The 15,750-nt window shown below is 39.2% G+C and overlaps 1 protein-coding gene and 1 pseudogene across 3 annotated transcripts in view; both read right to left on the bottom strand.

Annotated features, from left to right (window-relative positions):
• Window positions 1–15,750, bottom strand: part of KIZ (kizuna centrosomal protein) — a 165,357-nt gene that overhangs the window by 108,227 nt on the left and 41,380 nt on the right. For 2 of the 3 annotated variants that reach the window (XM_045295558.1, XM_045295560.1), the window contains 2 exons: window positions 3,201–3,849; window positions 1,583–1,895 (listed from right to left, as the gene is read on the bottom strand). In XM_045295558.1, the coding sequence (XP_045151493.1) occupies window positions 1,583–1,895; window positions 3,201–3,849 (962 nt within the window). The remainder of the gene's footprint in view (window positions 1–1,582; window positions 1,896–3,200; window positions 3,850–15,750) is intronic. The other variant, XM_045295559.1, reaches the window with a different exon arrangement.
• LOC115871422 lies at window positions 2,743–2,886 on the bottom strand (annotated as a pseudogene).

Below are 15,750 nucleotides of genomic sequence, written 5' to 3'. Positions count from 1 at the left end.
CTCTGTCACAATCACACCCTAAGAGGTTCAGCCAGATGCAGGGAATCAGTTCACTGAAGACCCAAGTCTTCAATCCAGCCAATATGTAATGAGAGACTTGGGGCAGTCCCAGTACCAGGACTCAGAGGTCCATGTATCCTCCTGGCCAAGATTCCTCTCCCCAATTATGCTGGGGGAACGGAATTATCAGTGGCTGGAGAGGGGCTGGTACCTCATAGGCTTCCTGCCAGGATAGAACTGAATCCAGGCCTTTCTTTTCCCTTTTTTTCAGGGTTCTTTTTGTGAGCGTTTCCCTGCGGCACTTTCAGCAATTGTTCCTTTTCTCAGAGGAAGGTCTGGAACTCTGGCTGCTACAATCTTTCTGAAATTCCAAAGTTTTTTTGAGAGAGGGATTAATAGTCACTCTGACTATGCAGCCATGCTGTTCCTCCCTACTTGTGTTTATTAACTACACAAAGGCATTAGACTATGTGGATCATAAGAATTATGGATAAAATTGAGAAGAATGGGAATTACAGTACACTTCATGGTACTCATGTGGAACTTGTACACAGAACAAGAAGTTGTTAAAACAAAACAGGAGAATACTGATGATTTAATATTAGGAAAGGAGTGTGTCAGGGTTGTATCCCATCCCCATTATTTATTAAATCTTTATGTTGAGCAAATAATCAGAGAAGCTGGATTATATAAAGAAGAGCTAGGCATTGATTGGAAAGAAGCTTATTCACAACTGCTGTATTCAGACAACCCACCTATCCTTGTTGAAAGTGAGGAAGTACTTGAAGCATTTCCTGATGAAATCAGTCTGCAGCCTTCAATGTGGATAATTCAATGTAAAGAAAATAAAAATTGTCACAACTAGATCAATAGACAACATCATGGTAAATGGAGAAAAGATTGAAGGTGTTATGGATTTCATCTTGTTTGAATTCCACAGTACATGCTCATGAAAGCAGACATCAAAAAATCAAAAAACATATTGTACTGGGCAAATTTGCCCAGTGTTGAAGAGCAAGGCTGTCACTTTGAAGACTAAGGTGTGCCTGACCTAACTCATTATACTGTCAATTGCCTGATATGTATGAAAGCTCGACTTTGAGTAAGGAAGACCACAGAAAAATTGATACATTTAAACAATGATTTGGGCAAAGAATATTGAAAATACCAATATTCTGCCAGAAGAACAAAAAAAAAATCTGTCTTGTAAGAAGTACTTTCAGAATACTCCTTAGAAGAGAGAATGTTGAGACTTTGTCTCACATATTTTGGATATGTTGAGGATAAATCCGTTTCTGGAAAGGGACAGTATACTTGATAAAGTAGAAGGGAAGTAATAAGGAGGAAGACTGTGTAGAAGAAGGATAGGCACTGTAACTACAAAAATGGGATCAAATATAAGAAAAATTGTGAGGATGGTGCAGGAACAGGCAGTGGTTTGTTCTAATGGACGCAGGCTAGCTATGCGTTGGAACCGACTTGTTGGCACCCACCAACAACTCACACGTATTCATGACACATTTCTAATGGAATAGCACCTAAAAAGTTTAACAACAGAAAGAAATCTGACCAACCTACTTACTCTCTTGTTGGTGACTTAGTAGGTTCCTTTTCTGAATCAGGAGAACTCAGGTCTTGCAAAATACAATTATTTTGCTCAGTGAAGACAGTGTTTCTGTCTTGTTCAGAATGGATTGATATTAACGATTTCATTCCATCTTCCTTCTTCATATTGCCACATGGATTTGGCTGTGGTTCTGGACTCTTTAAAATCAGATCATCTTCACTAACAGACACTGTAAGGTCACTGCTGCTGCTCAAGCTTCCCGCTTCCTGCTCCTCCTGGGTTTTTCTGTAGGGGCTCTGTGCTTTTGGGAATCCATAAGAAAGATGATCTGTAAGAATGGATTGAACACATTACTTATCTGAGACCATAGGAGAAGTGATGCAAGGATTTGCACTTCACAGAGTGGAATTATACAACCTGAAAAACATATAATCCCCACTAATTGTATTATTTAAAAACACTTGAAAATATTTCTATGTATGTATCTCAGAACTCATTAGAATGCCGATTCAGACTTACTGTACCTATTGAGGTAGAAAGAATCCACTGAGTCTAATACCCTAAACTTCTCTTTAAACCTTAGATCAAAACTATGGTATCTCTTGAAGTCACTTTTAAACTACTGTATATACTCATGTATAACCCGAGTTTTTCAGCACATTTTTAATGCAGTTTTTGTGGTAAAATGAGGTGCCTAAGCTGATATTTGGGCCAGTTTATACTTGAGTATATACAGTAAGTAACAATTTAACTCAAAAAGTAAAGATTGCCATCTTTAAGTATTTCATTCTTTTAAAATATTAATGTAAGACTAAATGGGTGGGTGGTGAGGAAGGGGAAACTGATCACAATGACCTACCTATAACCCTCTCCCAGGGGAATGGACAAAAGATAAGGGGGTAACAGGAGACATCAGACAGTGAAAGATATGGAAAAATAATAATAATGTATAAATTATCAAGGGTTCATGAGGGAGGGAGGGGAAAAAATGAGGAGCTGATACCAAGGGCTCAAGTAGAAAAAAAATGTTTTGAAAATGATGATAACAACAAATGTACAAATGTGCTTGACACAATGGATGTATGTATGGATTATGATAAGAGTTGTACGAGCCCCCAATAAAATGATTTTTTTAAAAAGACTAAACAGGTAACAGCTATTCTTTTTTTTTTTTGTAGGGGAGAGCGTGAACACAGTCCCCCACTACCACAAATTATGCAGCCGAGTTTCCCACATTTGGGGAAATCCCAGGGGTCAGCACATCCTGGAATGCAATGGGTAAGCCTTGCCCAATAACAGCTATTCTAAAACATTAATAATAGTCAATGGAAATAAAATAAAAATACAAATATTCAAATACTCTTAAAGAGCATCTTGACACAATGTGAAAAATGTAACCAATGTAACTAATTAATCATTATATGTCCAAGAACTATTGAATGGGAGGTTTTTGCTGCATTTCACCCCTCAAAAAATAAACAGAAAATGGCAATTAAAGGGCAAAATTACTTATCACTTACCCATTTTGTTTTTGGACACAGAAATAAGAGTGTATTTTGTCCTTACACAGGACTGCTACCACCCAGAAATATGAAATATTAGCAAACACCAACAAACCAACAGCCTCTCTTCCCACCTAAGAAATCTTCCCAAGCAGAATGGTTCTCTTGAGAACACTTACTTTCAGATGCACAGTATTCTGAAACTGTTATCCGAGAGACTGGCCATCCTGCTCTTTCTTCCTTGACTTCAATATGTTCCTGTGTCAGTATTTCTTCCTTTGATCCCTCTGATCTGCTGGAACTGTCACACTTTAAATCAGTGGTTCTGTTCTCTGGACTTAATCTTTCCAGTAATGGGGAATGAAGTTCAGCAGACTTTTTGCTTTCAGATAAAGGACTCTTGCTGTGACGTGTGTTGCTTCCTATCTCCAAGCAATGAGCTTTATCCCCCTCAGACAATACACTGACTGTGACTGGCGTTTCCTCACCAATCTGAAGAGATGTCTTTCCATTTATTTTGTCAGGCTTATTTAAGCACTGTGTGTCACTGTTAGTTTGTACTACACAGCTGTCTGTCACACTGCTGCTCAGGACTGTCTGTCGGCATGAATGTGGGACAGGAATTGAAAAGTTCTTTGTAGGTTGGGGAGGTTTCTGCTCTGTACTGAAATCTCCAATGTTTGAGACAGCTGACATTTGGCGGCCCATAAAGATTGTTGCTGGCTGATACAATCCTCTTGACATGGCTGTCCCCAAGTTAATTCTTGCCTGGATTATAACCTGCAGCATCAAAAGAGATTTGAGTTAAATCTATTGTGTAAGAACAATCAGTAGTTTTCAGAAATTAAATTAGGTAAAAGAAATCTGATTACTGAAATCAGTACCACATTCACACTACGTATGGTATTCTATATAATAAACAAATAAGAAACAGTATTGTCCACATATTTTAACAATAATGTTGCTTCACAAAGCAAACAGTGACAAGGAATAGGGGATGCACATTTTAAAAAAAGATATATATATATATAGGAATTCCAAAGTCTCTTCTGGTATTATATGTAATATTTCACAAATTGCAATAATCACCTTCAGAAGTACATTAAAATATATAATGTATCATGTACAGAATAATATTTCAAGTCAAACTAGGAATAATACCAGTATTTTCTAAACATTTTCAGGTAATTTTAAAGACAATAAAATCACTTTAATATACCACTCCACACTCCACACCCCCACCCCTGCCAAATGAAAATAACATTGCCAGAAAGCCAAAAAAGCCAAACTCACTACCAATGAGTGGATTCTGACTCATAGTGACATGACAGGACAGAGTAGAATTGTCCCTGTGGGTTTCCAAGATTAATTATTTTGTGTGTGTGTGTGTGGTTGTGGGTTTTTAAAAACAGTTTTATTGGCATATAGTTCATAAATTTTATATATATATATATAGTTCATATAAATTATATGATTCCATAGTTCAATCATATCAAGGAGAATTGTACAATCATCACCACAATCGGTGTTTGAACATTTTCCTTATTCTTGTACTCATCATTAGTAGCTCCCCATTTCCCCCAAACCTTCCCTGCCACAACCTCAAGGAACCATTAATCCAGTTCCTGTCGCCATAAATGGATTTCATATACAGAACACATTAAAAATCAAACAAATTAAAGCCCTACCAACAATATTAAAGTAAAACATAAAAACATCAACTGAAAAGAAAGGATAAAATATGAAAAAGTAGAACATATTTAAGTGGATAAAAAAGAGATCAGATGATAGGGTTTTAGATTTTAACCTAATTGCATCTGCAATAATTTACTTTTCAATGCATTTTGAATGATAGCAAGGCTATTCTCATCCATGGTCCATGGTAAGAGAGGATTCATCAGGGCTTAATTCACATGTATTTTCCTTTTTTTTTTTTTTTTGTAGTTGTTGTTGTTAACTGAAACAACTTTAAAATGAGTCAAAAGGGAGATCACATGATAAAATATTATAATTTGAACTAACTATGAGTTCGACAGTACGTCTTTAAGGGAATAGAAAGCCATATTTGTTTCCTGCTGTTGAGCGCCGGGTGGTTTTGAACTGCTGACCATGAGATTAGCAGCCCAATGTATAATCCATTATGCAGCCAGAGCCATAGAAAGAAACAGAAGCAACTTGCTCAGTGGTTTGATCAAGAACACATAATGGAAAGCAATAATAGAATCAACAAAGTGTTTACAAAGTTTAAGTAATTTCCTTTATTAGCTAGACTGAACTAGGCAAAGAGGATAAAGATGACAATGAAAGGAATGCTAAAACAAAAGGGAGGTGAAGGCAAACTTCCCCAATTCCTCCTCGCCAAAAAGGAAGGTAAAAAAAAGTACACCTTTCCTAATCAATGGAAGAGAGAGAGATAATGAATGGGTATCTAGTCAAGTAAAGACAGGATGTTCTTACAGCACCAACAATGGCTAAATTGAATCTTTGTTTCAGGGTGTGGGGACAAGCAGACAGAGGTGCAGAGGAAGGGTAAGTATACTGCAAAAAGCCAGCCAATAGCAAAAGATCCCCCAGAAAGACAACCAATGGTAGAAAGTCTTCCATTAACAGAATAAAAACCTCTTCATCCTACTATTCCCTAAGAGTACCTGGGGAGTCCTATGGTATTACATGCTGTTAGCCCAGGGTGTCTGGAAAAACAAATCCAGTGACACTCATGTATGTATAAGAAAGAGTTTTATATCCGGAAATAATTATATATCAAGAAGGCATCCCAGCCCACTCCAACTCAAATCTATAATTCTGATAAGTCTATAAGTTTATAAGTCCCTCTACCTACTAACATAGCTGCAAGCCAGTGATGCAGAAAAGATGTTTTCTCAATATACGATTACTCTTTGATAAAAAGTTCTCTCTTACACATGAGTGTCTATGAATTTGTTTCTCTAGTCAACCTGGCCTAACAGCCCCCACCACCACCACCACCACCAAATAACAGTAAAACACAGAAAGACATCAGCCCTAAAGAACATGGAAAATAATATAAACGATAACAAATTAAAAATGGATCAACAGGGAAAAAATAGCAAGATGTTAAAATTTAACCTAACTATATCTGCATTAATTCCTTTTCTGATGCATACTGTCTGAGGGCAAGGCTATTCACATCCCTGGACAATAGTCTTTGGAAATTCAATGGAGACTTAACCTTGCAGGGACTCTGTAAATGGATTTGGGTTTTCACTGTCATCCAATGCCTTCTACAAAGCCGGTGCTCATAATTTAAGCTGTAGTTCTTATATACATTCATGGGGAATATAGGCACAGTGTACTTTGGTAACTTTGGCTTACCTTTAGATGATTATAGGATAAAGATGCCAGTAATTATTGGTATACTCATATCAAACCATTGCATATTATAAAACAAGAGTTAAGAGGAAATCCTTTAATCCAAATAAGTAAATTAGGACTGGTCATTTATGAGAGCTTTAAAACTCCTAGTTATGGCATAGTTAAATTGGAGAAACCTTTGAGAAATTAATCACTATGGGGCAAAAAAGCAGATGAATTTGATGATAGGATAGACGTACAACAGTGATCCCTAACTTCTTTTGTCAAAGAGTCACTGGCAATAGACTGGCTTTGGATTTTTTCACTAGCCCAGCATGGTAGAGTTTGTGCTATAGTTAATACTTTTTGCAGCAGCACATAAACCACAAAGGGAAGTAGAACAAGATATATGTAGAGTTAAGACAATAAGCCACGTGGCTACACACGGTTAACACTCTTGTAGACATCAGTTACATTTGCATAGCTACTATCAGGAATAGGCACATGGGCTAGATCAGTTTTAAAAGGGTATTAGTATTTTACATTTGCATTATGCTCATAGTAGACATGCTGTAATTAAACTTACCTTTCAGTGTCTTGCATATGGTAGAGGAAAGAGAATGGCTTAGACCAAGGTGAAGCACCTTGGCTCTGATCTACACTACAATATGCTTGATGGAGACCTCGCTCACATGTAAATCCTGGTGAAGAACCAGATAGAGTCTGGTGGAAAACCAGCACCTTGAGTTTAAAGGGCCTGCCATGGCTGCTATCTAGGACCCCAGCAAAGCTCAGGTTGATCATTGATGTCCTATCCTTAATTTCTGATCAAGAAGAAGAACTGGCTCAGTGCCTAAAACCAAAAGCATTGATGCTAGAGTCCTGATTACATCCTAAACCTTGAAACAGTCATAATGCCATCTTGAGTACTTTGCATTCACTTTCTGACCACCTACCAAAGTGACATCACAAGGAAACAGGGGCAGTAGCCCTAAGTAATCTCTCTGCTAATCTGGAAAGGCAGTGTGGAGCAAATTGAACACAGGAAAGACAGAGTAAGCAGGAACTTATACAAAGAACAAGGAACTCCCTTGTAGACTTAAGGGACTCCCTTAAGACTAAGACATGTAAATAAAAGAGAGCTAGCTTTATACTCCCCGATTCTGGCCTGAAGGATAACAGAAAACCCATTCTGATTGTCTTTATTTAAAAGCTTTTTAATAAAGATTGTTTCAGAAGTTAGTTTAGCTTAGCTATTGAAAGAACCAAATCACAACTAATTCTATATATAACTGCTAATCCTGTATTGCTTCTTGGACTTGGTCAGATATAACATCCATAGTGCTGTTATCAGAATTCAGGTTCTTGTCTTACCAAGGGAAATATTTACTTTTGGAAGACATAGGGCAAACAAAGCAATTTAATTAATTAATTCATAGGAGGAAGAAATACTTCCCAGCCAGTATGGGTTATCTGAGTATTTCTTAACTCCCCCATGCATATGCAGTGTATAAGATTCTTTGGAACTTCTTTCTGGGGGGAACTTTTGCTAAGGGTAGTAAGAAGTTCTAGGCAATGTACTTCGAAGACATTGTCCCACACTCCACACAAGCTCTGTCCAAATCTTCACTTTCACTCCCTTGTCCTGTCTCATCCCCCACTGAGAGATCTCATACACATAATTCTTTGTGGGATCCGAGGCAGAGGTCCCTCCTTGTGTAGCTGCTTTCTGCTTATATAAGGTACAGAGAATCACCACCCTGCCTCTATGAGTAGAAATCACTCCTCTTCTATATTAAGGGGAGTGAGTGGAGATGCTGGATTTGAGTTTGTGAGTATTGAGGTTATGAGTGAAACATAGGTCTAAGCTTGTTCATGGATTCCCCTCTAAGTTTCCTCAGGATTGATTGGGTCTATTGTTTCAGAAAATTCCAACAGGAAAACACAAAGGTTGTGTTAGGTAGCTAGTTTAGGGACGGGGTTGTCACTCCCAGGCCTGCACAAGCCCACCAGATTGGACAGAAATCAGGCAACCATTAGACACCCATAAAGACCCCAAACTGAGCATGCTTGTACTCAAGCCCCTGAGTCAGGTAAAAGATACACCTGGGTGGGCCAAACTAGGCCCAGGCTCATGATATCACCCAGGTGGGCCTAACTCAGCCAATGGGTTAACCAATACCATCAACCACACCTTCCCCCAGCCAGAGGGTGGGCTAGAATAAAGGCAGGGAGCATGCTCTGGCATGCTCTCTCACCCTGCTCCTGGTCAGAGGCACATGAGCCAGTTCCAGGCCTACTTGGGAGCCCACAGCTTCTTGGTCCACATGTTCTCAGCCTCTAGGGTTCTTGGGCTTCTGGCCTCCTGGATACCAGGGCCCCCACCCCTCCCCGCCGCCCCCTCCTTCACCCCCCAGATCCACATGCAAGGGTGCGTTTTTCCACGTGGCTGTTTGGACCCAGTTGTGAACCCCTTTGAGATTGTGAAACCTGAAACTTGTCCTTCATAAAAACCCGCTTGGATTATAAAACGGGTTTCAGCATGAATTCTTTCATCGTGCAAAGCCAAGAACCAGGGTATTATCAACTCCAGAAACCTAACAGTTGTCTTAGGGGAAATTTTTAATCATCATGAAACAAAAGAAATGAGAGGTGGGGAATGGATTGGTCCCTATCAATGCTGTGTCTGTCTAAAAACAATGTAAGACTAAAAACACCTATTACTATGCATTTCTCCCTTCTCTATTTCACACTGAAAAGATTCTTAGGTTTTATTGTAAAAAAAGTCAGAAGGGGTTGGTTGCTCTAACAACCTGAAATGAAAGGAAAAAGAAAATAACTCCTTGTTCCTATGTTTTAGCTCTGAGAACACTTTTAGTCCACATCTTTTAATTGCTGTATGTGCATGTATCTCTCTCTTTCTGTATGCACACTATTTCTCCCTGACTTTTCTAGGACTTTTCCTATCCATTAGTGTAGTTTAGTGCTTTGAGATATGTGTGTAGATAGAGTACTAAAGATAGCTTTTGGACTTAATCAAGGTATAGGGTGGAGACCGGGCTGTTAGTGCAAGCTGCAGCTTCTGCAGAACAAGTGCCTTTCAGCTTCTGGCACTGAACCATTTATGCCTCTTGATTAGAGGTTGAAAATAGAACACTGCTAATTAACCTGAGCTTAAGATGGTGGCCATAGCAGGTTCTTTAAATTCACAGTGCTGGTATCCCACTGGATACCATCTTGGCTGTCTTCAATAGGAGACTTCACAGTGGTGATTAGTCCTATGTTCACTACCATGGTTCAAGCTGTTTTTTTCCCTCTACATATGAGGCAAAGTGAAGGGTAACACTTGAGTCGAATGCAGACAGAATTACTACCCTTCAGTGTAACATTGACCTTCCTCACATGCCTATTCTTGATGGGAGCAACTCAAGTAAATTTGGTGTCTATAGCGTTGTGAAAATGTGTAAGTATTTGCCTTACTGTCTAATTTGGTGTATATCTTCTTCTATCTTCTCTGTATTATGTATCTATGTGCCACAAGGAGTATCGACTACTGTACAGACTCTACTTTGCTGGCTAGTAAAAATAAAGTTCAAAGCTGCTGTTGTTTGGGGGCTCTTGGGCTAACGAGTTTAAGCATTTCTGTTATGTTCCAGTCTCAGTAGATTGTCTGCTATTTGTTCCAAGATGATTAGTACATTTCTTAAGGAGCTGTTCAAATTTAACGATAACATCACTAGGGACTGAAGTTTTTAAGAAGGCTACTGTGATTGCTGGACTAAGAGTTTTCTTTCTTACTCTCATTTTATAACATGTAGTATTGCAGTTTCAGCTAGTTTGTCAGAACTTTCCCACTTGTTGTTGTTAGGTGCCATTCATCAGTTCTGACCCAAAGCAACCCGATGCAAAACAGAATGAAAAATCGCTCACTCGGCCACCATGCTCACAATTGTTCCTGTTTGTGTCACTCCATCTTGTTGAGGGTCTTCCTCTCTTCCATTGCCCTTCCACTTTACCAAGCATGATGTCCTTCTCCAAACATGCCCAAAGTATATAAGACAATGACTTACCATCCTTGCCTCTAAGAAGGACTCTGGCCATATGTCTCTTTTCTATAATTTACATTATTTTATTGGGGATTCATACAGCTCTTATTACAATTCATACATCCAACCATTGTGTCAAGCACATTTGTACATATGTTGCCATCATTTCCAAAACATTTTCTACTTGAGGCCTTGCTTGGTATCAGCTCATTTTTCCTCCTCCCCACCCTCCCTCACTCATGAACCCTTGATAATTTATTTGTTTTTTCATGTCTTACACTGACCAATGTCTCCCTTCACCCACTTTTCTGTTGTCCATCCCACTGGGAGGGGGTTATATGTAGATCATTGTGATCAGTTCCCCCTTAATCCCTCCACCTTTTCCTTCCTCTCCTGGTTTCGCTACTCTTAGTATTGGTCCTGAGGGATTTATCTCTCCTGGATTCCCCGTTTCAGCTCTTATCTGTACCAGTGTACATACTCTGGTCTAGCCAGATTTGTAAGATAGAATTGGGGTCATGTTAGCGGGGGGCGGGAAGGAAGCATTAAAGAACTAGAGAAAAGTTGTATGTTTCATCAGTGCTATACTACACCCTGACTGGTTCATCTCTTCCTTGTGACTCTTCTGTAAGGGGATGTTCAATTGTCTACAGATGGGGTTTGTGTCTCCACTCCAACCTCCCCCTCATTCACATTGATATGATTTTGGGGGGAGGGGGTGTCTTTGATGCCTGATACCTGATCCCTTAGACACCTCATGATCACACAGGCTGGTATGCTTCTTCCATGTGGTCTTTGTTGCTTCTCAGCTAGATGGCCACTTGTTTATCTTCAACCTTTAAGACCCCAGACACTATATCTTTTGATAGCCAGGCACCATCAGCTTTCTTCACCACATTTGCTTATGCACCCATTTTGCCTTCAGCAATCATGTCAGAATCTGGCCATTTTTCTTCCAAGACAAATTTGTCATTTCAGCAGTCTGTGTCAATAATCTTCTCCAGCACCCCAATCCAAATGCATGCATTCATTCTTCAGTCTTCCTTATCCTATGTCTGATTTTCACATAATTCAAGGCAATTGAAAATACTACAGGTTGGGTCAGGGGCACCTTATTCCTCAGAATCAAATCCTTTTTTCCAACACTGTAAAGAGGTCTTGTGCAGCAGATTTACCCAATGCAACTTGTGTTTTGATCTCTTGACTCCTACTTCCATGAACATTGATTGTGGATCCAAGCAAGGTGAAAGCCTTGACAACCTCAATCTTTTCTCAATTTGCCATGATGTTACTAACCTATTGGTCCAGATGTGAGTATTTTGGTCTTCTTTATATGGAGTTGTTATCCATACCGAAGGCTGCCATCCTTGATCTCCATCAGCAAGTACTTCAAGTACTTTCAGCAAGCATGGTTGTGTCATCTGCATATTTTAAGTTGTTAAAAAGCCTTCCTGCTGGATGCCAAATTCTTCACATAATCCACATTCCCTGATCACTTGTTGAACATACAGATTGATTAAGTATGGTGAGAATATACAACCCTGGTCATACTTTTCTTGATTTTAAATCATGTAATATCCCCCTTGTTCCCACAACTACATCTTGATCTATGTACACAGGTTCCAGATGAACACAATGAACTGTTCTGGAAATCCCATTCTTATGATGGGTGTCCATAGGTTGTTAATGATCCACACAGTCAAATGCCTTGGTATCATCAACAAAACACAAGCAAATATCTTTCTGGTATTCTTTGCTTTGAGTCAAGACCCATCTGACAACAGCAGTGAAATCCCTTGTTCTGCAGCCTCTTTTGTATTTAGCTTGGACTTCTGGTAGCACCCTGCCAATGTATTGCTGCAAACCATTATTAGGTGATTTTCAACAAAATTTTACTTGAATGTGGTATCAGTGATATAGTTCTATAATTTCAGCATACTATTGGGTCACCTTTGGGAATGGGTAGAAATATGGATCTCTTCCAGTCAGTTGGCCAAGTACATTCTCAGAATCACCCACTTACATCTTACGGAAAGCTTTGGTACAATGTTACAAACCATCTATTCTTGAAAGCCAAGTGAGGATTTTGTTTTAGCAACTGGGTGTTAGAGGTAGTCAAGTTACTGAAGGGGAGCCCATAATGTAAACTTAATAGCACAAGGTAAAAGCTTTTAAGTTTAAAATGGGAAACAGAATTAAAGGATGTTGAAACCAGAGGTTCATGTGGATAATTTAGCATTAGATGTACTTGCTATTGATTTTGACAGTTCAACAGAAGCATTCTTTTTATTTTTTTAAATCATTTTATTGGGGGCTCATACAACTCTTATCACAATCCATACATACATCCATTGCATCAAGCACCTTTGTACATTTGTTTCCCTCATCGTTCTCAAAACATGCTTTCTACTTGAGCCATTGGTATCAGCTCATTTTTCCCCTCCCTCCTCACAGCCCCCTCTCCCATGAACACTTTATAATTTATAAATTATTATTTTGTCATATCTTACACTGTCCAACGTCTCCCTTCACCCACTCCTCTGCTGTCCATCCCCCAGGGAGGAGGTTATATGTAGATCCTTGTCATCTGTTCTCCCTTTCTCCCTCACCTTCCCTCCTCCCTCCAGGTATCACCACTCTCACCACTGGTCCTGAGAGGTTCATCTGTCCTGGATTCCCTGTGTTTCCCATTCCTATCTGTACCAGTGTACATCCTTTGGTCTAGCCAGATTTGTAAGATAGAACTGGAATCATGATAGTGGTGAGGGAGAAAGCAGTCAAGAACTAGAGGAACACTGCATGTTTCATCATTGCTACACTGCACCCTGACTGGCTCATCTCCTCCCCACGGCCCTAACAGAAGCATTCTTAATGCAAGGTCTATCACCTTAAAAGGCAAAAGATAACTAGACAGTTAACTAACATAATTTTAAATTAAGTAATATAACAAGTAGCATATGTGGAGATAATCATATTGTACTTGCAGGTGAGTCACCCATCAGAAGGAAGGCTGGCTGGTATTTGACTCAGTAGAGGGAGTAATTTTAAGTTCAGTCGTCTAACTGGTTTAGCCACCAAGTCAGGAACTTGGTCATCTTATGTGCGAAATATGTGCCTAAGATTTTATGAATGGTAATTTTGCATCATCTTAGACTTTTATCACATATACCAAGGAAAACATAAACTGCAAGACTAGGTTAGAAGATGATAAGTAAGGATTATAATAACAGGTGGTAAAAGCATGAAAGACTCAGACTGATAGTTATTAGGCAATCTTGGAAGTAACAGAAATTCAAAGACCCCAATGCCTTTAGAAAGTTTTGGAATATATTTGTTTCTGCCTGCAGTAAACATTTCAGCTTCTAAAAATCTTAAAGAAGTATTTCAGCTCCCCTCATCTATAAGGAGCTGGTATAGTGAATGAAGCAACAAGATTTTATGTAAACTTGTATTTGTATGAAAGTATAGGGGTGGAGTCCAAGCTATCAAACAAGTCACAGACTGATGATGCCTCCCAGGAGGTGTGGACTTTTTATGAGCAAGAAACTGGTAACTTCCTGCGTCTCTCTTGACCTTTGCCTTCATCCTTGCTGGGACTCTAGTCTGCCTTCAGTGGTAGCCCCATGTGGGCCACTCAACCATGAGAGGCATCAGCTGCTGGTGATGTCTCCACCAACCTTGGATCCACATGACTTTGCATTCACTGGCCTGTGACTTCCCTTCCTTCCACTTCACCTGTCACCTTTGTCACTGGCCTGCAGCTACTTGAGTCTGAAAAGGGTCTGGCTAGCTTCAGACCAGTGAACTGAATTTGGACTGGCTGGGGTGCCTTCTCGATGTAAAGTTTCTGCTTTATATAAAGTTCTTTCATGTACAAAGATGAGTCAGTGGTTTATTTCTCTAGATAGCCCAGCCTAAGACAATGACAAACTGACAAAGTTCTATTAAACTTCTTGTGAACAGATCACTTCTCATGTTTTCTTAAACCTTATTAGCAAGATCTATAGAATTGATCCCCAACTCATAATTTCTTCTTGATGTCTGGGGGCAGATCCAAATGACAGTGCAATTAGAACTTTATCTTGTAACACTATTTTTAATGTGAATTTCTTCAGCTCTAGATCAGTAGGTTTTATTATAGCCTCTTGTAGCTTTTAAAATGCCATCAGGTTCTCTGTAGTTGTTGTTGTTAGGTGCTATCAATTGCCTCTGACCCATAGCGGCCCTATGCATAACAGAAGGAAAACCTAAATGGTCCTACTCCATCTTCACAATTATTCCTATGCCCGAGCTCATTGATGAAGCTACTGTGTCAAGGGAACTCATCGAGGGTCTTCCTCTTTTTCACTGCTTCTCCACTTTACCAAACATGATGTCCTCCAGGGACTGGTCTCTCCTGACAATATGTCCAATGTATGTATGATGAAATCTTGCCACTTTTTCCTCTAAGGAGCACTCTGGCCTTACTTATTCTAATACAGAACTGCTTATTCTTTTAGCAGTCCATGCTACTGTCAATATTTTTCTCCAGCACCACAATTCAATTGCATTTATTCTTCTACAAGTCCTCCTTATTCACTGTCCAACTTTCACAAGTATATGATGCAATAGAGAATACCATGGCTTGGGTCAAACATACCTTAGTCCTCAAAGAACCATCCTTGTTCTTCAGTACAATCTTGTGCAGGAGATTTACCTAATGCAATAGATCTTTTGATCTCTTGACTACTGCTTCCATAAGCATTGATTGTGGATCCAAGTACGACAAAATTCTTGAAAACTTCAATCTTTTCTCCATTTATCATAATGCTGTCCATTGGTCCCGCTGTGAGGACTTTGGTCTTCTTTACATTGAGTTACATACAATCCATAATGAAGACTACAGTAGTTGATCTCCATTCCTCCACATGTTCAGCAAGCAAGGTTGTGTCATCTGCATACCACACATTGTTAATAAGCCTTCCCCAATCCTGATGCCACGTTCTTCTTCATATAATCCAGCTTCTCTGATGATTTGCTCATCATATAGATTGAAAAAATATGGTGAAAGGATACAACTTTGATGTACACCGTGTCTGATTTTAAACCATTAAATTTCCTCTTGTTCTGTTCGCACAACTGCCTCTTGATCCATTTGCAAGTTCTTCATCAGTAGAATGAAGTGTTCTGGAATTCCCATTCTTTTCAAAGCTATCCATAGTTTATTATGGTCCACACAGTAAAATGCCTTTACATAGTCAATGAAACACAAGTAAACGTCTTTCTGATATTCTCTGCTTTGAGCAAAGATTCATCTGATATCAGC

Source organism: Echinops telfairi, unplaced genomic scaffold (assembly GCF_000313985.2).
Source record: "Echinops telfairi isolate 266 unplaced genomic scaffold, ASM31398v2 ScPeMD7_5592;HRSCAF=6446, whole genome shotgun sequence".
Lineage (NCBI taxonomy): Eukaryota > Metazoa > Chordata > Mammalia > Afrosoricida > Tenrecidae > Echinops > Echinops telfairi.
This window is presented reverse-complemented; position numbering and strand designations above follow the sequence as displayed.